This window comes from Electrophorus electricus, chromosome 16 (genome assembly GCF_041902795.1).
Source record: "Electrophorus electricus isolate QZ-2024a chromosome 16, ASM4190279v1, whole genome shotgun sequence".
Classification (NCBI taxonomy): Eukaryota; Metazoa; Chordata; class Actinopteri; order Gymnotiformes; family Gymnotidae; genus Electrophorus; species Electrophorus electricus.
The window spans coordinates 21,656,836-21,680,233 of NC_137512.1; the positions used below are offsets into that span (position 1 = coordinate 21,656,836).

The 23,398-nt window shown below is 39.5% G+C and overlaps 1 protein-coding gene across 1 annotated transcript in view; it reads right to left on the reverse strand.

The window, feature by feature from the left end:
• Positions 1–23,016, reverse strand: part of col23a1a (collagen type XXIII alpha 1 chain a) — an 87,238-nt gene extending 64,222 nt beyond the window's left edge. The window contains exons 1-2 of the mRNA XM_027016704.3: positions 22,491–23,016; positions 21,595–21,664 (exon numbers count right to left, since the gene is read on the reverse strand). Coding sequence (XP_026872505.3) covers positions 21,595–21,664; positions 22,491–22,787 — 367 coding nt within the window. The 5' untranslated portion in view covers positions 22,788–23,016. The remainder of the gene's footprint in view (positions 1–21,594; positions 21,665–22,490) is intronic.
• Between the last annotated feature and the right edge of the window lie 382 nt (positions 23,017–23,398).

The following is a 23,398-nucleotide window of genomic DNA, read 5'->3' on the forward strand; positions in this document are numbered from 1 at the left end:
GCCTACTGTATACATGATGGGTAGGTTTAGAAACATTCTCTGTAGGTGTCTTACCTTAACAGATTGCCATAACTTACTATAAACAAAAAGTGCACAGATCTCATCAGGCATGCCTTATTTGGAATCTAGTGTGGCTACGCACAACAGCTGATCCCAATGTGGCAGTTCAAGCAAACATTCTGGAAATAAATGCAAAACCTTCATGACATGCAAGATAAGACCTCCATTCCAGCAGAACGCATCCTGTAATGCGCCCTGTAATACAAAGGAGAGGAACACACCCAATATGTTTTCACTTCAGGTATACCGCTAAGAGTCGTTTTTCCACTTCAAATTAGATGTAGCAATGCACCTTTTTTTAGAGTCATGGTTCCCATGTCAAGTGTATGCCAAGCCGGGCAGATAGATTACCACCCTGATAAAACTACAGACGAGGAAAGTCCCACGTGGTTCTAATAGAGACGCACAGGCCGCAAGTGACATTCAAGTCCTGCACTCATTAACAAGTCACAAATAGGTACCAAATGCGACCACGTCTGCTTCTGGTGTGTGTGATGTGGAGGAGCTGAAGCCAGCTACTTACACGCCCCTTATCACACAAGAGCATCTCGCAGGGCCCCATAACACACCATGCTTCAGACAATACTAGCATCACCCTAACCTTCTAAGAGGCCAATTTCTCCTTTAAAGATGACCCTTGAGTAATAATGTCCTTGCAAGTTGACCCTTCCATAATAACGTGCTCATTTAAACCTATGGTCTGGCAGCAGTCTATATTGTTTCCCATGAACATCTGTGGAATGCATTTTATGGGTTAATTCTGCTCCTGAAAGTTTGTTTTGTTATATAATAGATTTAAAGTGATTGCTAGTGAAATACTTCTATGTTTCTATGATGAACTCAATAAATCCACTCAGTCTAGGGAACAGAACTAGAGATTAAGGAAGTTTAAATGCCAATTATATTGCTGATGTTATCTTAACAAAGATAACCTTCATAATCATACAAATTTCTTAACAAATCTCATCATATTGAAATAGTGAACAGTTTGTTCACAATCAGTTTCAATGAACTTTTCAGTTGGCTTTCCTATCAGAAACGTGAACATAGGGATAATTGTTTATTATCAAGAAATAACTGTTTCTAAGGATCCAAGCTTATAAACAAATTATATACTTTTTGTGAAAGAAGTTTAACTATGTGAAATGCCTATCAGTACTTCTGGCTCAAGTCCTGAAATCTGTCATAAACTAGCTTTTTTTTTTAGCCTGAAGACCTTTAAAAACATTCTCAATTATGTGTATAATATGAAAACCTCAATGTAGGTATTCTAAAATATTTTCATCCTAATGCATGTGTGAAACTTTACACCCAGTGAAATCCAACTCATCGTGAAATGCTCTTAGCAGCAAGTCCATTAATTTTGCAATGGAAACAGCCATTTGTAACATAGAGCGGTAAGGAGGCGGACGCATGTGCAGAGAAGAGCAAGATTTATTAAGGGCAAATCCAAAATCAGAGTCGTTGCAGTAGTCCGGGGTCATATTACAAATACGGAGAGCACGAGGATACATGATCAACAAAAACACACGAACACAAAAAGGAAAAACAGGCTATAACAGATATGAGGAAAAATTCTGAGACTAACAAACACGAAGGCTAGGAGCACAAAACTTACATCCATTCATTCACACACAATGAACAGCACCCACACGGGTATCAAGACAGGATTGAAATACATGAACTTAACAAGACCAGAAATGAGGGACAGGTGTGGAAAACCAAACGAGGGACAGAAAACGAAACCAGGGACCGGAACAACCAGGAACCAAAGGAAAACAGACACGACAAGAAAACATAGAAACAGGGACGTCAGAAGGGTGGTCATTCGTGACACCGTTGAAAAATCTTACCATGCAGTGTTTCACCAAATAATCCCACATCCATAATTACCTTTTAAATTCTACATGGAACAAAGACACTTCAACAGTAATGGGATTTTTTCCCCTTCCTGTTAGATTGCTGGATAGAACATGAGTGACAGAATAATCAGAACACTGATTTAATACTCTTTGTGATTACTTATGCTATTGCTGTGACAGCAGCTCAGTAGATGAGGCCACAGAGGAAGCTATAACCCAGCACTACCACCGAGCCTTCCCTGAGAGGTCTGGAGGCTCTGCTGACCTAAAGCCAGGGTCACGTTTGAGCCGTGCTGAGGGTAACCCCAACGACCCAACACCCCCCTGCTGTCTAAAGCATACACACATTCTCACAAACACACACCACTCACAGAACTAATTATTCACACCTGTCCACAAACCCTACCACATGCTAAATGTGAAATAACAGAGATATGGCACCATGGAATGGTCCTCAAATTTCCCATAAATCAGTGGGAATCCATCTTGCCTTCAAGGAAAAACATTAATGTTTTGTTTTTTTTCATGGACTCACACGTGTGATAACATAGGCTACAAGATCAGTTTTACTAAATGACAGCTCTGATCAAGTTGTCCAAAGTAGAATATTACAATATGGTAAAAATTAAATCAATTGTAAGTAATAATAACTCAATATACATTCACAATATTTCACACACTGGGTTTGGGGAATGTATATATTCCATTTTCACAAATCCATCTTTACTATTTTGTTGAGGTATGACTTTTTCCACTGTGGGCTCACACATCATGCCCTGCTCTGTATCATTCCTTTGCACTCTGGGTTAAGTATAACTGAATGCTGTAGTGATGTCAAAAATAATATTTGTGTAGCACTTGATCATCTCTGATCTTTCAGATTTTATAAAGATGAATGGTGGTGGAGGTGGTAAATAAAAGCTATGTTGGCTATGTGTGCTTCTAGCATAACTTTTCTAATCAGTTGACTCATGCAAATCCCTTCAGCTCTTCAAATGAGTAAACAGCAGCCACCAGCCATGCATTATGAAAACTTAATAACTTAATGTGAGGCCAGTATATATTCAGTGTCAATCGCTAATCATTGCTTTAGCTCATTCTTTGTTTGTTTCCTTCTTTCTTTTTTTAGAAAATACAGCAGCAAAATTAATGCAATCCATGTTGTAATTACCCTACAGCAATCTAAACAAAGACGTAATATTTCAGCATAAAAACATTCTAAATAAATAAAGTGGAAATAGCAGCACTGGAAGCCAACTTTTCTTTCATGTATCACTCAGGGTTTGTGTAGTAGAATTCCCAAGTTTCTATAAGAAATACATATTGTTCTGTGGGTGTCTTTTTTTAGTGGAGCTGGTCATTTCTGTTAGACTCCATTCACAGCTCGCACTCCAGCATCTCACGTGGGAACATCTGGAAAGGAGCAACTGAAGCAGGGCCCCCTCAGTAACACACATTTCAAAACAGTGCTAATAAGAACCAGTCACATCATTTAGCCAAGTGCTGATGAATGACCCCTGTTTGAGGTATTCCCAAAGCACCCAGGAGACAGTGCAGGGCCACACAGGACACTGCAGACCTCAGACAGCCTCACTCTCAGGCTATAGTCATGCTTCAGTCAGCCAGGGACTTTTCTTTTAGATGACTGACACTGCGACTTGCAAAATGTATGTTTTGGGTATTTTTTAGATTTGTTAGCTGAAGGGAGATTATTTGTTGTCAAATGTCAAATAAACAAATAAATAAATAAATAAATATATATATGTATGTATGTGTGTGTGTGTGTGTGTGTGTGTGTGTGTGTGTGTGTGTGTGTGTGTGTGTTGATCTCTGTGATCTGAATATGGAATCAATATAACTAGAGGATTCTCAGTTTCACTAAAATCTGTAGCTAATGATCTTTAATTGGACATACCTGTAGAAAAATGGTAGATCATCAATCCATCAAGTTCCAGATCTCTGTGGGCCTGTTTACCAAAATCATCATAGTGTACCATTCAACAATGGTCTCTGCTTTACAATGCTATGGGGAAACCCACCCTGGTCACTTATCATGCCAGTATCTGATTCCCTAATTTTCTCAGTAAAAAATAGAGATCAAATCTCCAAGAGCACTTTTAACCTCTTGTTTCACTTGCTGCAGAGAACCTGAATAGACAGAAGGCACATAGAGGAAACCTTGGGCAATGCCTAATATATATTTTTTCTTATACACAAAGTAAGTAACTTCATAAAACTTCAATAAAAATGGCATTTGTATAGTGATCATATTGAAATAAGTACTTTGTCTTTAACTTTCTGTCTTTTAACTTTCTGTTTAATGTTTTCTCTTTCTCTAACTTTCAAACACACGCACAGGCCTCTGGTCCAGCTGTGAGGTCATATGCTAAAAGGGGTTGTTGATGAATGGTGTCCATCTGTCCTCACTAGCTGATAATGCATGCACATTCACCCACCACCACCACCAGCGAACCGACAAAAAAAAAACCATATGGAAAAGACAGAAGAGGTTAAAGAGTGACAGGTGTCTCACCATATGAGATTCCTCCACATTCCAAAGATAAATTTCAGAGGACAACCTCTATGACTGGAGCAGCTTACCATCCCTGCTTCTGTCAACGGTGTGACTGTAGATTCTGGTTAGCATCAGGGCAAGATAGAGCAGCAGAGCAAAGGCGAAATGTAAGTTCATGTGTCGGTTTTGATGCATCAGGCTGTCAGTCACCCTTTCCTGGGTGGAGATAGGCATGGCTGAGGCAGGTGTGAGGAGTCAGAGGGCAAGTACTTCACAGGACATTCAGAAACTCTGCAAATGCCTTAAGAATAGCATTACAACCCAGGCAACGGCATCGTCTGTGTTTTAAACTTGGGCAAAGGGTCCCATATTTTCTTTTAAAGAAACAGAATAGATAACAGGGGGAATGAACTCTGACAAAGCAAAGTCTAAAAATTATTTCACGCACACCTTTATGGTATCTGTAAGAAACAAATAAAAAGGTAAATCACCTGAGACGTACCCATTTTACAACTCTATTCCTTGCAGTGTTCAAGGGCCATGAATTAGATTTACATGAATCTATATGAAGCAGTAAATCAAAGATGTAAAGCTGTGCTCCTTCTGAGACAACCCGGGCATTTCCTTTCATTTCTGGACAGAGTGAGAGTGTTTATGTCACGACAGCTGGTGAGGTCAGGCACTGTACACAGCACAGCTCACCTGTGAGTCATACTGAGTTTGTCAAGGGTTTCCTGATTGGGCTTCTCTCACACACTAAACACACTAAGAACACTCTTCCCAATCCAAGCATACTACGGCGACACAAACATCAGCCCACTGCAGATTGAACATGGGTTCACACGGATGAGTCAGAATGGGCGGGCATACAGCACTGGCACCAAGCCGAGGTTTCCTGCCTTTTTCCGTTTATATAATATTGCTACACCGAGACATGTACTTTCCTTATCAAATGCAGGGAAGTTGGTCCATACTTTTATTTCATTAATATTGGATTGCTGTAACGTTCTTCTAATAGTGCTCTGTTAAGTCATTGAACAAAGTCCAACTTGCACAGAACGCAGCAGCCAGAGTCCTTAGAAAAGCTAGCTGGTTTGATCATATCAGTCCTGTTCTTTCAACTTTGCACTGGTTCCCAATTGATTTTAAAATACCATTGTTGACCATTGTATAAAGCTCTAAATAAACTGGCCTCACAGTATCTGAGAAAACTCACTGAATACTATAAATTTCCACGCCAACTGCATTCTCAAAAAAACGGGTTTCTCTTAGTTCCTAGAAGCAAGATTACAGCAGGGGTTCCTTGAAATAAGATTACAGCGTGGGGAATAGCCTTCTCCTGTCAACCAGGACCTTCATGTTTTCACTGAGGTTTGTGAAGATGAGGTGGGTGGAAGGCAATGTTTCACAGTGCGCTCAGGACTGTGGTCACCCTCTAGCCCTTTTTCTGAGTTGTTCCATAGATAGACCTGACTGTTAATCATTGGCACATATCTGCTGCTTATGGACTTTCCATCTTTAACGATGCAACTACATATTCCTGGTTTTTCTGAACATTACTGCAGAGATGATGCCAACACTTGTCTAGACCGTTGGTGACAAAGAATCCGAGATAATGCCAGAAAATGGCCTGGTGCTACCCGTCAATGAATGTTACCACATTCATCCACCTACTCCATCGAATGAATGCACATTCAGTTATACAAGGTCCACTGGAAAAGCTGACAACTATAATGAACTACATTTACGGCATTTAGCTGACGCTTTGGATAAAAGCAACTTACAATTATGACTGAGTACAACCTGAGCAATTGAGGCTTAAGGGCCTTGCTCAGGGGCCCAATAGTGGCAACCTGGCTGTGGTGGGGCTTGAACTGACAACCTTCTGATTAGTAGTCAAGTACCTTAATCACTGAGCTACCACTGCCCTATTTACCCTATATAAGCAAGATCAGTTCTCTCTTGGTCCTCCCAAGGTTTCTGCCTTACTTCCACTCAGGGAGTTTTTCTTAGCCACCGTCACCACTGACTTGCTCATTGGGGATCTGAACCCAGACATTTGCAAAGCTGATTTGTGACAATGCATGATGTAAAAAGTACTACATAAATAAATTATACTTTGATGGCAGAGGACTTCAACAGCAAACAGGAGGACATATAATGCATGCTGTGTTTTTATCGTGCTCTACCTTGATTTGAGCTGATAAATTAGGGTTAACTGTAAACAGTCTTTGTTATGTCCTAGGCTAATAAGAGTTTCATTATTTTTAAAGGGTTCATTGTCTTTGAGAGCAAAGTGCTGTTGGAAAAGTGCTCATTGAACTTATTGATATGAAAACACACCCACACAGGAAATGTGAACACGGGTCAGCTTCAATACACATTAAACAAATTGTCATATAATGATAAAATTGATTTAATGAGAAAAGAGGCTGAGTATTTTGGTAAATGTGATCTAAACAGGCTCCCATAGTTCCCTTCCCAGACAGCCCAGAGGCTGCAGCGATCACTGGCTCTCCTCTCTCTGCTGGAACTAATGGCTGTTCTAGATGAGAGATAACCATCTACAGCCTGCCTACCACACGCACATGCCACCAACCAATCACACAAGCACGCTCGGGTTAATGGGCCATGATCAGTGCAATCTGTAAAATCTTAAGCAAATACTCTGCCATTTCATTAGGGTGGCTCTTATCAATGCTGTAATGTACAGTACATACGGCTAAAACCATAACCATATGTAAAAGACACAGTCCGGTCAACTATAAGTTATGTGACCACACATTAAACATTACAGTGCTAGTCAGGGTCTGCCAAAACAGCAGCTGGCCCAAGACTTTCTAACAACAGAGATCTGGCAACGTAAATGCGCAGTGATGGGTGCAGTGTTGTGTGAATGTAAACACCCACACATGCATTATTCTGTCATGAGAGCGACCACAACCAGATGACAGCAAAGAAGCCAGTAGGTACATTACCTACACCCAGATGAGATGTAAGACGACAGCGAAGACAAGCGGATGGCTTAATCACTAAAATCATCCACAGTGCTCCAACACATCTACCAGCGAGTTGGAGCAATTACTGCGTGTGTCTGTAGTGGCACTTCAAGCCTTCATGGGGTTAGATGTCAGGTCATATAAAAGTGTTATCTTCATCCCATGAGGGTCCACTTACTGCAGGAATTTACATAAGATCAAGTCAGAGAGGCACATGTTGCAATAATATCCTTGTGAGCCTTTTAACTTCACAGAAGACTTTCAGCTTTCAAGTTTAAAACAAAAGTGTAATCTAAGTGTATTTGTGTTCTTTGAAAAAGCACAGCATATTGCTCAAAGATGTTTTTATCTATGTAGATGGATTCCATTCACTGATGTCCCCTGTGTTAGTATACCCAGTGCAACATTATGCTGTAAGATTTAGAATACAGTGTTGTAAACATTATTCCCCAACACTACACGACGTGATATGAATGTGTCCTGCTGGTGAAGTGTCTGCTCTAAAATCAGCCCACTCAAGAACTGTCTGTCCTTCCTGCCTCCAGTAGGGGGCTTACCTACCACATTATTAGCCTTTTACTTAAACAAGCCCTCAGCTTCCGTCATTTGGGATAAAGATCTTGTCTGCTGAGAGGGTGCAAGAGAAGTGCGTGTGCGTGCATGCGTGCCTGTGTGCGTGCGTGCGTGCGTGTGTGTGTGTCACTACAGGGGTTGAGAGTTCAGAGTTTTATGAGCTGGCACGTCCTGTTTGGTACAACTTTACCCACAGAATTGTTTCCTGGGGCTCACATTGCCAATCAGACAAAAGTACACACATACACATGCACACAAACATACAAATACGTGTACATGCACACTCATGAACATATACATGCATACAGTAGTGAAAAAAAGTTTGTGAACCCCTTGGTATTATTTGGATGTCTGTATGAATAACTCCTATAATGTGATCTAATCTAAATATATTGTTATTTAACAAATATCTTTATAGTGCACATGCTTTTAAGCATTCAAGATCATTGATGTGAAAATTATTTGAACCTTTATGAAAATGAGGATCATGTTTACCAGTCACTTCAAGGGAGAATTTAAACTGCCCTCTTGGCATATACATTAAACACGCCCACACCCACACACGCATAATTTGAGTTCACAAATTTTATTTATTTAGTGCAACATGGCCTGATCACATGCATTTTAAGACGACCACAGAAGAACAAGTTTGTGAAGCTCAAAGTCATTTCTAAAGACTTGGCCTCCTGCAGTCAAGAGTCAAGCAAATGGTCTTTACAAGCAAAAGAGATTCAGCACCTTCTCCCTGGGAGTGGAAATTCTACAAAGATCAGGGCAAATTCTCAAATAACTGGCAACGATCCATAAGGTGGCAGCAAAGAATCTGTAAGCATCTCTTGTATTGATAATGCCCGTGTTAATGAGTCCACCCTTATAAAATAATAATAATTAAAAAAAATAACATGGTGGAGCATGGATGAAACCACTTCTGTCTGAAAACAAATCCTTGCTGTTCATCTCTAGACCACCTGAATGTTCCACAGAACTACTGTTCTATGGAAAGATGAAACAAACATAACTTTTTGGTAAGTGTACACAGCACTATATTTGGAAAAGAAAAAAAATCACTACATACCAACCGCAAAACCTCATCCCAGCTGTGAAGTATGGTGGACAAATATAATGGTCTGGGACCTCGTTTCTGCCTTGGGGCCTGGACTGGTCATTGTGACCAATGATTTCACCAAATTGAACCAAAATTCCATAGTAAATCAACAATAGAAAGGCTCAAAGACACAAAATTCTGCATTTAGAATGGCCACGTTTGAGTTCTGACCTCAGTCTCACTGTCCCTGATCTGAAGGCCATTTAGGCAACATACTCCAAAAATATACATGAATTGAAACAGTCTTGTGTAGGAGGACTGGCCGGAACAACCCGTAGCACTGCCCAGTACTGATGAGAAGCTACAGAAAATGGTTGAGTTAATCCCTAGTCAGGGGATGCTGCATCTGGTAAGGTAGTTTTCATATACCCATAAGGGAAAGCCTTCAGATTTCAGCAGTGTTTCCTCAAACTGCAGCTACAAACATGTAGTAGGACAGTCATTTCCTACACTAATCCTACAGCAGCTATATTGTCATCAGTTTAAATAGTCTCTTCCGAGACAAATCACTAGGCCTGAGTCAAGGTAAGTGCAAGACCATGTACAGACAAAGATTAGCTGACCTTTTCTGACTACTCAGTTCCTACTTAACAAATCAAACATCATATGTACAACAATTTTGAAGTATGCATGGACATGTTTTAATGCTACACAGCTGCTGATAGATGGGACACTGGAAAGCCACCTGACCTCCACTCCAGAACATTCCACATCCCACGATCCTCATTAACCTCCCTGACCATTAGTATGTCCCCACAGGCAATAGCAAAACAGAGCCACTGATTAGGGGGGCTTTAGCAATATGGGAAGCTTCTAGACCTGTAAATTGAGCAGGAGAGCAGAAATGGATGAAGGTTTGCAGAAGAGTTTCAGTGGGGTCTGATCATGGAAATACGGTTCATTTGGAGTGTCTGAGTGCAGAATTCATAGTGACAGTGACAACACTTTTTGGTAATTCAATATATCTCTGAGGTTTTGATCTATATACTGAGAGCACAGGCCATACCTCCTGTCACAGAGCTTAGCAAAGAAGGAGTCCAAACAACATGTCTCCTAATACAGGGAGATAATGTTACTGTTTTAGTGAACCTCACATGGTAATAAATCTTGTGTTTAAAAGTGTGAACCAGCAGATTGACTGATTAATAGTTTATAAGAGTGATTATATATTACAGACTTCCCGGCTGAAGTTGTCATGTTCAGTCACGTTCTTTTTCAAACATATTAGAACCAAATTATGCACATAAAACCACAAGACAGTTTCAACATCATTATGATTTCCCTGCCTCATCCTCTCCAAATATACAATCACAAGAACGCCAAGAAAGAGAAGATGAAGAAGGAATAGGAGGAGAGAGAGAGAGAGAGAGAGAGAGAGAGAGAGAGAGAGAGAGAGAGAGAGAGAGAGCGAGTGCCCACACACAGTGCTCGATTAAGATCTTGTGGTTTACAGGGCAATTTGGCCACAGGAGGAGAATGCCTTTTGGAAAGTGCAGAGTAGATTGCAGCATAAAAGCAAACGGACACTGACACTAACAGATAGGAAAAGAACAGCAAGCTGATTTAGAGTGACTTCCTTCACATTCTGGAATAGAGCAACGAGCCATGGGCTTGGTTTCACTGAAACAATCAGCTGTTGCAGGGACAAGAGCTGGTGTGATTTTAAAAAGGGAACTGGTTCACAGCCAAGCTATGGCCTCAGTGAGCTCTGGACAGCTGCCCCCTAGACCCCCCATCCCATGCCTCCTCGCCACCCTCCACCCTCCACCCTCCACCCAGCAGAGTCGGATGTCCTTGGCCGCGGTGTAAGTAAAAGAGAGTGAGCTAGAGGTTGCAACCAAAGGATGTCATGAGTACCACTTAGACAATAACACACAGCTGTTCCATGTCACACGCCCTTCAGTGCTGTGTACATTTTCACATTTAGAGGCACAGGGCTGGATGGAATGCTAACCAAGCTATTGGCCTGTCTGGAACACAAGACAAGAGAAGTCATGACAATAAACACGACTTAGCCAACTTCCAGAAAATTCACTGACCATTCAGCCATCCTAGCCAGTTTCAAAAACACCTAAACCATTCATCATACTGCCACAGGACTCTAACTTGCTAAAAGGTTTTATTCTTCTATACACTGTATGAACTGTTAGTATGTTAGCATCAACTACCTTCAATAATAATCACATATAATGCTGTCCTATAGATAACTTATGGTTCCTTACAGAATATTCAGTATTTGTAGAGTCTTTTTAAGTAGCCATAATGTTTCACTTACAATACAAATCCAGAGTATAATAATATATTTGGTATGCATATTACAATATTCCTTCAGCAAATCAAGGGTCTTGCCTGAACTGTATTTGATTATAAATAGGATAATAGATGCTACTGAATAAGGCAACAGTAGTCATTTAGCACCCTTTGTTGATTTTCATGGTTTGATCTTCTAGCTGTTCCACAACAACCATTTAACTTTTTGCATTCCAAACATGTAAACTGCAGCGAATGGCATTTATCAACAGCCCTGCATGTCCATTTAGTGTGTGTGTGTGTGTGTGTGTGTGTGTGTGTGTGTAACATGTTTACCCCATGTTTACCCCTTCCCCCACAGTTTGTGTCTTAACCATTTGTCTTCAAACCATTTTCATTGTATGTTTAATGACTTATGAGCCACTCTGTATATTCTAGTAGAATTATTAACATTGAAAATGAACATATTAAGTCCTCTTTAACATGCATAAGGTGGACATTTGAAATTTCACTCTAGAAATTATGTTACCTAAGGCCAGCAAGAGGACCACCTCACTGCTCACAATTTGAGGAGTTTGGTTCTACAACAGAAAATGAAACCTATTAATAGGAACTAGGCATAAATTCACCTCAAGACATAAGCAGCACAAAAGGTATCTGGATCGTGTGCAGTTTCTCAGTAGAGCTGAGAGGCGTACAATTGGTTGCACACATCCACAAAGGCAGTAAATCTTACCATACATAAGAAACCCTGACTCAGTCCAGGTGATACAGACATTAAGAAATGATGGCTAGTTAACCTATATGTCTACTACTCAGTGGACTCAGTGAGATATTTGAGACACAGACTCTCACACAAGCCACACACTCCCTATTAGGCTCATAGTCATGGTGCACATTTTACAACATACACTGTGTAACGAAGTAATTAATCCCTTCCATCTCCTCTCTCGTATTTGTCACCATCAAGTAAAAATGGCCAGATATACATTCCCTACAGCTGAGGTGAGCACCTGTCTTGAGTCATGTACTTTCAGTCTTTTAATCTTGCCAGTGTGATCTGGAGTGGCATAATCCATCTTGGGACTGACACATCTCTGATGTAGAAAGGTGATGATCCTCTTTTCACTCCCAACAGCACATTGTAGCAGATGAGTTTGTCACTCCTGATATCAAAGTCCCACTGAACCACATGCCAGCAGGTACTGCCCAAGCTTGCCCAGACTTGTAACCACGTCCACAAAAAAGAAACTGGAATAAAAACCACTGAGAGTCTAACATTAGGGCTGAGGATCTTGTTACTGGGGTGTTGAATAAAACTTCTCCTAAACCAGAAAGGCAATTTCATAGAGCCCACAACAATGAGAGGGGAACAGGAGGCTATAATGACCTTGGTGAGGAAAAGTTTATTATTGCTGCGAATATGATCCGCTTGACTGGATCGGTCAAGGAACTACATGTCATTACCTGTATCTGCAGAATACTTGTTGCATGTTGCATTGCCAAAATACCAACCAGAATCCAAAAAGTCCATAGGAATTCATAACAGATATGAATTCATAGCAGTTGTACAAACAAGGTGGTAAGAAAAGTTATGTCCATTAGCTGCACCACTGTCTCAACATTTAGAATTTGCAATTTTTTGAGGAAAGTGTGAATGGTTTGTTCACGCAAAGTCCTGCAAATATGCAATATGAGACAACTAATAATGATGCACCCCAATACTAATCTAGCAGGCCAAAAAGCCCAAAAGAGGCCAAATGATCACTGTATCCACTGGTGGTTCGAGGTAACATATGGATAGCATGGAACGCAGTAATGTACAGCAGAGTCCATTAGCATGAAAAGTATGAGTGTGCCACACATGGAAACCACTTGGATACCCTCTTATGAAAACAGCACATTTGTAATGAAAGCCAGGGGCACTGAACCAAAATTGAATGCAGTGCTAATGATGTTTTCGTGGTGCTCTCCTTGGTAAGTCAAATCAATTAGATATGTAGGCAAATGATTTAGGGATGAAGAGAGAAGTCTCAAATCAGATTCCTGGAATGGATTTATGGATGTTAAGAGAGAATTTGATATTTCTGCCATCATTCTATAAAGTTCTATTTACATATGGTATTTATAGAGATGAATTTTGATTAGACTTCCTATAATTCTAAAGTTATTACATTTTCCAGTATAGCTGAATTACAAGCACAGCTTACTACTGTAGAAAATACCACTGTAAAATGACATGACTGAAACAAACAGAATGGAACACCCAGCTAATGGGTCACAACACAGATCGAAAGATAAAATAAACTAAGGGTCATTCAAAATCTAAAGCCCACTGTCTAAAATATTTTTGCTTTCGACTGTTTTGAAGTCTGCTGGTGCTAGCTGGCCAACATGGCATGGTGTGGACCAGTTGTGGTGGGGAGGGTATTGCTGAGCTGACTGTTGATGGACAGTTAGCAGTTAGCCAAGACTGTACAAAAAAAAAACAAAAAAAAAACACACCGGTAATGAGGTCATTTGATAGGGCCTGCTCCAGAGCAAGGACCACGTGCCGATGGACGTCTGGTCCTTAAGGAGCATGGAGAGCTGAAGCCAGGAGAAGAGGGGGAAAGAATGTCCATCCATCTAGCCATGATGGCTAGCAAAGAGATATGGCATTATTCTGACAACACGTGTGTATGAAGGCAGCAAGAAGTGGTTAAGGGAATCAGTTCGAAGGCCTAGCTTTGTCCATTGTGTCGCCACACATTTTGAAAAGTGATAATCATATTGAAAAGTTTTAATTCTGTTGATTAGAGAATGTGATACAGGCTTCATGGAGTTTTAATGATCAGTGAGTGCCAGGATCGGTTTAACATCAGTCAAATCAAAACTGCGCATAGCTTCAAAAAACATATTATTTGTAATTATTAGTGATTAATGTAGAACATCAACCAAACAATTAAGTACATGATAAATACAATCCTAATCTTGCTGATAAAGTTGGGACTTTTTATTAATATGCAACATGATATCTTAATAATTACGAATTGACATTGCCAATCTAAATAATTTACAATAATTCTAACTATAATTATATAATTATTAGCCATGATTATACAGGCAACTATACTATTATACTATACATTTCAGCAGAATTTCAATATTGGAGTTCAAATAAAAGTCAGAAATATTACTATTAATTCAAATAACCACTGCTGCATCCAAAATCAGACTTGCTCCGAGAAATTGTCCCAAGTCCTTCAGTGCAGTACACTTGAGACAGCAAACTCACAAGGTTAATTAAAAGACTGCTAACATTACATGTGAAACTGATTTAATTCATAGGTCAGTTACAGAGAGAAGCCCATGAATACTTATGTCAGCATACACACACATTCTCCCATATGGAGCAGCACTGAGTTTAGACCAATTAAACAGCACCTCTGCTAACTGAATGTTGCTTTTGGCTGATTCAGATCAGTAATAATTATATTTTCTGGTGACTGCAGCAGTGTCACAGTGCACATGCAAGTGTGAGGTCCAAATCAACAAAAGGACCTCTTTAGATCTCACTCCAGCCAAGTGAACATGAACAGAACACAGTTATCAACCTCCACAAATGATACACATACATGCAAGCATTCCAAAAATTAAAATGACATGGTCATGAGTCTGACATATATCTAATACTTAAGATTCACTTTAATAATTTAAGATGAAAGCAGAAAAGAAGTATGAAACAAATGCTCATGAAAATCTTCCATATATTAATGTTCTACAGCTAAAGAAGTAAAGAGCTGATTTTACTCCTTACTGTCTATTTTTGAGAGGGCTTTGAACTGTCAGCTGCATAAACAGTAATCAATTAATCACCAATCATTTTAAACGATCATTAAGGAACTCTCTTTTAAACAATGTACTAAACCACAGCTCAGAGGTACAATCAGCATGAGACTTAACTGAAGCCAGACATCACATTTTAGACAGCACTGCCTAGTTTTTCAGCCTCAGGCCACTGGTGCTTCATCAATGGCGTGCTCTGAGCTGGGTGGTCACGTAACAAAGAACTCTGGCTTCACATGTACTGCACTTTAACAATTATATCTCTCACTCCTTTTAAAACCCCTGTGCCAGTGCAATTATCAAACCTGATATTTGTTCACCTGAATGTCACGCTGAACAGCCTTTTGAGAAGGCCTAGGCAGCACGACATCCTCGGGAAATAAATACAGACATAGAGGCAGACAACTGAATGTCTTGAATCCACAGTGGAGTCATCTCAGAAACTGGGTTTTACAGAATTGGATGGAGATAATAAAGAAAAAGAGTACAGGGAGCACTCAGGCCTGATAACTTCCGCACATGTGCAAGCACAAATCTCCGGTGTTAATCATAAGATACCTTATTATCTGCAATGAACACTGCAAAACACAGGCAGTGAATCTCAGCAAAAGCAAAGGGACCGCATTACTAGCCCACTGTTGGGTAAACAAAATAAAAGACAAAGGATTTAAAGAAAAATTACGATTCCCAGGATTCCCCTGCATTCTACAGATGAACGATTTTCTTGCTTCAGTTCATAACCTAATTATCAAAGTTTTCATTAGCTGAATTATTGCTGACAGAAAGTGCCACCTTTAAGAAAATTGCTAACAACCAAAATGAACTGATGCAACTCAGTTCACATTACTGCCTCTGCACCACTTCTATGGAAATTGTCTGCTATTGCTTTTCATCTCTGGCTTTAAATGAGGCTGTAATGATCTACCAGATCAGGCTATGGGCTGGCTATGGACTGGACTCATCCTGGCATAGTGAATGGTGGTAGTGTCCAGCCTCTGGAAAACTCAACTCATGGAAAGTCAATTTTCCTAATTATGCTATCCCAAAAAATAGGTCCCTTTTGTGCTCATATTAATCTCCTCTTTAAAACACCTGCTCTGAAAGTTCTGAAAATAAATTAACAACAAAAACACTGTCGTCATAGAGCATCCATGTGAGATAATTCTGCAAACCTTTGTACGTTAATGAGGTGGCACTCAGTAAGAAACATGACTGTGATTTATTCCTTGAGCAATATGTTAACATTTTCATAAATCAGAATGGAGCGCTGCATTGCTGCTGTGGGACGTTTTGAACTCATGGCCCAGGCTGATTGGTTTCCCGTGCTGTGCGACTCCACTGCTTTGCAACCACTATTCTGTTTCCTTTTTCTGAAAACACCTCATCTGGGCGAAGGATGTCCTATAAATGTGTTTAGCTTGGTTAGGCCAGAACACACATACAAATACAAACATACATATACCCACCAACCCACCCACACACACACACACATATATATATATACCCATGCTTTTTTGCCCTGTGGCCTTTTTTAAACACATGTTGAATAATCTAAATTGGATCAGTGATCTATATAGGAAGGTATGAACCACTGGAGCAAATTAAATGAAACTAAATGAAACAAAGTAACCACCAGAAGGTGGTTAAGGTCATGATGACACATTTCTGTTTATGACAGAACATATCCGACTTAACAAATGAAGCAAATAAACTGGTAACGAAGATCCAAGAATAAAGCGATGTTACATTTAAATCGTCCACAAGAACATCGAGGGCTCATGTGATATCAAGGTGGTGGTGGAAGTAGTGTAATGAAAACTAGTGACTGAAATTGTAAGAATGATTGCATCAGACATAATGCCACCACAAAGAACTGTGTTACAGAGAATTTGAATGATTTCATTCCCACTCTGTGCCACTCCTTATTCTATTGTAGTCTATTTTAATTCTATTCTAATGTGCATTGCTACCTTCTACCAAGATGCTGTACTCTTCACTTTAAATAGATTGTATTTAACAATTGTGTATGGGAATTTGTGTGTATGTGGTCTGTCTGTTACTGCACAGTGTGAAGGTTTTATTGCCAGTTATGGTGCACTGTCTGTTGTGTATTGTGAGCCACTGTGTGACTGAAGACAAATTCCTTGTAAGTGCAAACATACTTGGCCAATAAAGACTCTGAATCTGATTGCTACTGGATCTTATAAACTGGGGAATGCACACGTTTTCCCAGGCTGTTAGAGCAGAGCTGGAAGCATCTGTCAGGAAACTGCTGTGTATCATTTGGGAGAGCTGTTTGAGTTGCCTTTGATACAGTCTCTAGAATATAGCTTATAGCAGGCATGTGGTTCCAAACCAACCATTTTTACACAAAGAGCAAGCTACAAGCTACTGTTTAGCCAAGCTTTTTAGTGAATCAAAGAACCAATGAAGTGTATACTCATCTCTGTATCTTTATATGCAGATGATGCTCAGAATAGCTAGTAAAGAGTACTAACAGACTCTGAAGCGAGCTTGTGTGAAGGTGATAAGCTATTCAAAGCAACGAATGCACACATCTTTAAAGTGCTAACCACTTTCTCACTTTCCCTCATTAAATTTTATGGAGATTTTCCATGTCATTTGCAGCTTACAATGATGACTCTTAACAAAATGTAATCAATTCCATGTAATTCAAAGAGTCATTACTAAAACCACCTCAGCAAAGACACACTGGAATATAGTAACCTATGATATCATCACGATATCAAACCACCCATCTGTCATAAAAGTCAAAATTTAATTTGACATACATAGATGACAGAAGCAACATATTACCATAAACTATACCATTTACGACAAAATAAAGTATATTTCAACATGCTATTTAAGAGCAAGGGGCTATAGCTGAAGCATCTCTCTTCTGTAGAAAATGTATGTATCCAGCCCTCCACCAGCCTACCTTGAGTTTATTTACTAAAGGGAAGAACTCATATGAATAGCTCTGCAGTGAGACAGTGTGGTTTTGCAAAGCTAACTTTAATAATAAGCCCGATGAGAGACAAGTGGAGAAGGGAAGGGTCAGTGAACAGAAGTTGTATGTGTGTGTGTGTGTGTGTGTGTGTGTGTGTGTGTGTGTGTGTGTGTGTGTGTGTGTGTGTGTGTGTGTGTGTGTGTGTGTGTGTGTGTGTGTGTGTGTGTGTATGTGTGTGTGTGTGTGTGTGTGTGTGTGTGTGTGTGTGTGTGTGTGTGTGTGTGCGCGCCCATGGAGCTAGTGAACAAACCTACCTACTGACCTAAACCTAGTGATCTAAACCTACCCAGGCCTAACAAAATAGGTTGAATGAGATTACGCAACCAAGTTGTGATCGACCACCGGGGCTAGCCATCTCCATACCCATCACAGATCCATGATACATGTAAGGAACTACTCAAAGATGAAAACAGAACAAGACTAAAATTGTGTGTTTTACGTATTAGAGCTATAAAAGGTCATTCCTAGTTCGTCACTGCAACTCTTAGCTCTTTCACCATGGCAAAAGGATCATATCTTCTTGCACAACTTCTTAGTGGGAAATTTTACACACAACACATGCTACCAAGCCCTAGCAGGATATTTTAAGACAGACCTTTTGGAGAGATGAAAGTATATACATTGCTATGTTCATCAGATCCATCTGCCACACCCCAAAACTCTCCGATTACTGACTTGCCTTCAAAGTAATGAAAGATTAAAGTAATTTAAGATTAAGACCCTTAAATTGCACTTAAATTGCGCTGTAATCAGTTGCTGAGGTGTTGCTTAATAGTAATCTTATAAACATTTGTAGCAGAATACATTTAAGAATACAAGAAAAGCTTGATATGTTGAGTGTTCTCTAATGTAACAGTTTCCTAGGTGGATACAGGGCATATAGTAGAATTATGACGCATTCAACTAATTATAATGAAATGCTCATCTCCTCATGTGTAAATGACATGACATCATGGCATGAATCAAAGAAGTACACGGAGAGTCACAAATCTCCACCCAGGAAAGAGGAGAGGCAGCACACCACGCCTCACTCTGGGTACTTCCTGAAAGCTCCTTGGCAGTGTGACTTCAGAGTGATGGGTCTGGGTGCTGTTTCATCCTGGTCATATCCAGCCTTATCATTTACCCAATGAAACTGATTGGAACACATACCCATCATCACCATTTACGTCATTTATGACCAGACCTCTTCATTAAGCCCGAAGGAAGACTGTGAGAAGCTATACATGAGATGGAATCACGTGACACTGATTTCTTTAAAATGACCACAAAACTGCTGTAACTTTAAAATATGAGGTACAGCATAGCACTACTGATATTCAACAATAAACGGCTATGCGGACAATTGGCAGTTTCCTAATTACAGCTAAAAGGATCAGAGTTTGGGTCCCTTGCATGCTCCTGATAAATGAGAAATGTCAGGTGAATGTAAAGAGTATTTAGCTCTCTATCCTTCACTAGCAATCAAGCGACTAAACAGACAAGGATTATAAATATTGCAGGAATAGTTCAGAGGTTTGACATATAAGCCCTTGTCGTGGAACAACATGATGCTGTTAAAAAGATACATTTGTCTGACTGGAAGTGTCTGTGGATTACCAGAAAAAAATATTTTGAAACCTGGCACACAGTGTGACTTTCTGTCACTTTAAGAAGAGCAGTTATTTACTGTAGTCTGAGGAAGCATTTACTTTAAAGAAAAAAATACAATATTCCTCAAATATATACATTACCAGTCAAAAGATTAGACAGTCCTGAATTAATTTGCTTAATACATTAAGCAAAAGGCAATAAAAATATTTAATCTACCCTGAAAGACAAAATAAAATTTTGTGTAAATACAACCATGAGCATATTTTATATATATATATATATATATATATATATATATATAATATTTCAGATATAATTATATAAAATAAATTATGTGAAATAATGGGATTTTATATATATATATATATATATATATATATATATATATATATATATATATATATATATATATATAGTTAATCCCTCGCCATGGGTGGCTTAATTATATAACAATAATTATAGAACATTAATGGTAAATCATTTTTCTGAAACAGAAAATAATAAAACGAAACAAAGAGTAGATGTGTCCAGACTTTTGACTGGTAGTGTAATGCTGTATATCACAGCAGTTCAGTATCAACTCTTACAACAATTCTCTTACTATTGTCCACCTTGCCAGTTCCTGCTGTGGTCCACTACATCAATGCCTGGCCAGTAGCTGGGAAGTGAGCCAGCATCTGTTGCAGATACAGAAATACCTCTCTTTTTCCCTCTCTCCTTCCCTCCCTCTCTCCCTCCCTCTCTCTCTCTCTCCCTTCCTCCTACCCTCACTCCCTCTTTCTTTCTCTCTCTCTCTCTCACTCTCTTTTTTTTTGATCCTGTCAGCCAGTGGCTCAGTACATGATTCTGGTTTCAGGTGGCAGCCATTGGTCCTAAAATGAAAAGGGGATCACCTTACAGTTCAGAGACCCTGTCGGCCCTTCTGAGACACTACCCACACAAACAAACAGAAATACACACTCACTTAGGCCCCTCAACACACGCGCACATACACACACACACACACACACACACACACACACATTCAGCATCTATAAACAGAAACCAGTGCACTCGCACTCGCCCCTTAACCTTGATTTCTCTGTCTCTTGATCTGTGTCTCTATCATAACATGCATAAAGGAGAAAAGTGTTCACTTAGAGATCTGATAATAAGAGATGCATTTCAGGATTAGAGTGAGAGTGTCTGATCCGCTAAAGCAGTTCACTATCCTCACACACTCAGTCTTTAGTATTACAATCTAACAAGTGGAGCTAGAGAAGAAAAAAAAATAAAAATTAATTGTTTTAATTCTCTGACTACACATGTTGGCCATAAAGGCCTTTGTAGACAGATCTGAAAAACGTTACCACTAATCTTTGCTCACACTAATCCCTAACTATACTGCTTGGTCATCATGCTTCACATTTAAAGACATTAAACAATGTTCTGCCTACCATGAGAACTGTGGTTTTTAATACAAATTCCTTGTTTTCCAAACAGTCAAAAAAACATAAACAAAGCCTGCATAATCCTCAGTGTTTTCATCTGAGTGTAGCTGCTATATGTTTGGTTTAGGTTTAATGATCAGAATCAGCTCATACACCTTTCTAATCTTAACTTAAAAATTATTTTACAGATCCATATTTACATAGCAGCAATTTATAGACCAATAGCTCTCAGTACATGGTCTTGTGAGGTTCCCTAACTCTTCAGACATGAGGTCTGAGCTAGGGTCCTGTGTTCAGGACTCCAGTAGACCAGGAGGGAGTGATCATGCCAGTCCCAGCAGGTTGCAGTGAGACAGGAAGGCCTACCTGGGGGACAGGTGCAGTCCTGTGGCACATCTCTTGCCGCGCGCAGTTTTGGCATGAGCTCACTCAGCCTCTGACAAAGAGAGAAAGAAAACCAAAACATAAGATTCAGTACTGAGCCCAAGCTAACGCCGTGGGAGAAGTGTCATAATGTCAAAAGCATAACTAAAGTTCAAATCCACTGTACATTCTAATAATGGCCCTTTACTATCATTCTGTTATTATATGATGTCATAATAATAAAAATAATAATGAATAAAAAATCAAAGAAATGTATCATTATAGAAAGTATTATAAAATCCCACGGACTAGCAAATGTGCTAAGGATTTATGAGAGTTGTTGTTTGGGTCATTGCATGAAATAAATTATAGCTCAGAGATTTCTGACAGAAACTAATGAAACTGACAAAATTATTAGTGTAATTTAAAAGCATTTGAAGTAAATTTTGTTCTGTGTAATATCCTTTTAATTATAACCCCTACCACACTTTTTATCCTGTACTGTTTATATAAGTTAATGCCTTAAGATGTGCTAAGAAATGTTTTAGCCTAGGCAATAAAATTGCAAGTTAGCACAAATAAACAATTAATTTCACATGATATTAAATGATACGGTCGTGAAGTCAAATCTAAAACCGTGATTGAAATAAATCAGTTTAGTTATAGTATTTGCCTTTTGCTCTCTAAATAAACAAACAAATATATAAGTAAACAAGTAGATAAATAATATTTCTCTCAACTACTGAAAAACGACTGCTAAAACCTTTGATTAAATTGACATCTGAAGTTCTCACGGCAGGCTTAGCACAATTGCCACAGTATAATTGACTATGCGCTAACATTTTAGAACCTTTTTATTAAATGTTAATAAACTACTCGGAAATACGAAAAGCACTCACTTCTTGTACGAGTGTCTCAACCGAATTCCGAAGTGCGTCTGACATTGAACCATCTTCACTAGAGAGACGGGACTCTGGAGGGTGACACAAGGCACGCGTCCTCTCCAGCGCAAGCAGTCTGCTCTCCATTTCTTGGGTTTTGAAATTCATCAAAAGACACAGTGCTACTGAACTAAACGACAAAACTAAACAAACGACGGTCGGAAAAGACAGCAGACAGCGCAAATAGACAGATTTGGGGGCACTCGGTTTTGGAGATGCCTTGCTCTCTGCACTGGTATCTGAAACTGGATCCATGCTCAAAAACAGTGGTGAAATCCGTTAGGTCGCTGTTGTCTTGATAAATTCTTGATCGATGGGATTGTCAGACTGAGCAACGACGTGCTGAAGACAAGTCTCAACTCTATAACTAATGACGCTCCAAGTGGTGTCTCTTGGCTATCAACCGTGAAATAAGGGGGTGGAATAAGGCAAACGTGCGCAGAGCGCGCAGCGTGCGCTCCCAGAGCCAGCTGTGAATAATCTGAGCGAGCGCACGCTGAAAAGCTTTCATACTGTATAGTTGTTTTCTCTGTGTGCAACGTGTTTACACTACACTCTAGCGACTGTGGATTTCCACTCGCATATCCATGTTTTAACCAAGGCTAGGTTCAAAAGATACATTTAACAGAGGAATCATTGTTATCAGGTCCAACATTTACCGTTTCACCGTCATGCGTAGCTGCAGATCGGTTTTCTAGATAGGTACGTTACTGAGGAGTTGCTTCTTTTGGGAGTATATCTTACATTTAAAGAGAGGCGAAACTGATCTTTTAAAAAAAACTTGTTCAAATGTAGTTTAAGTTTCCATTCTTTTAAGTGCAGAAATCTTATTTTGTACCTTGCGTTCCTGGATTGACAATTCCTCA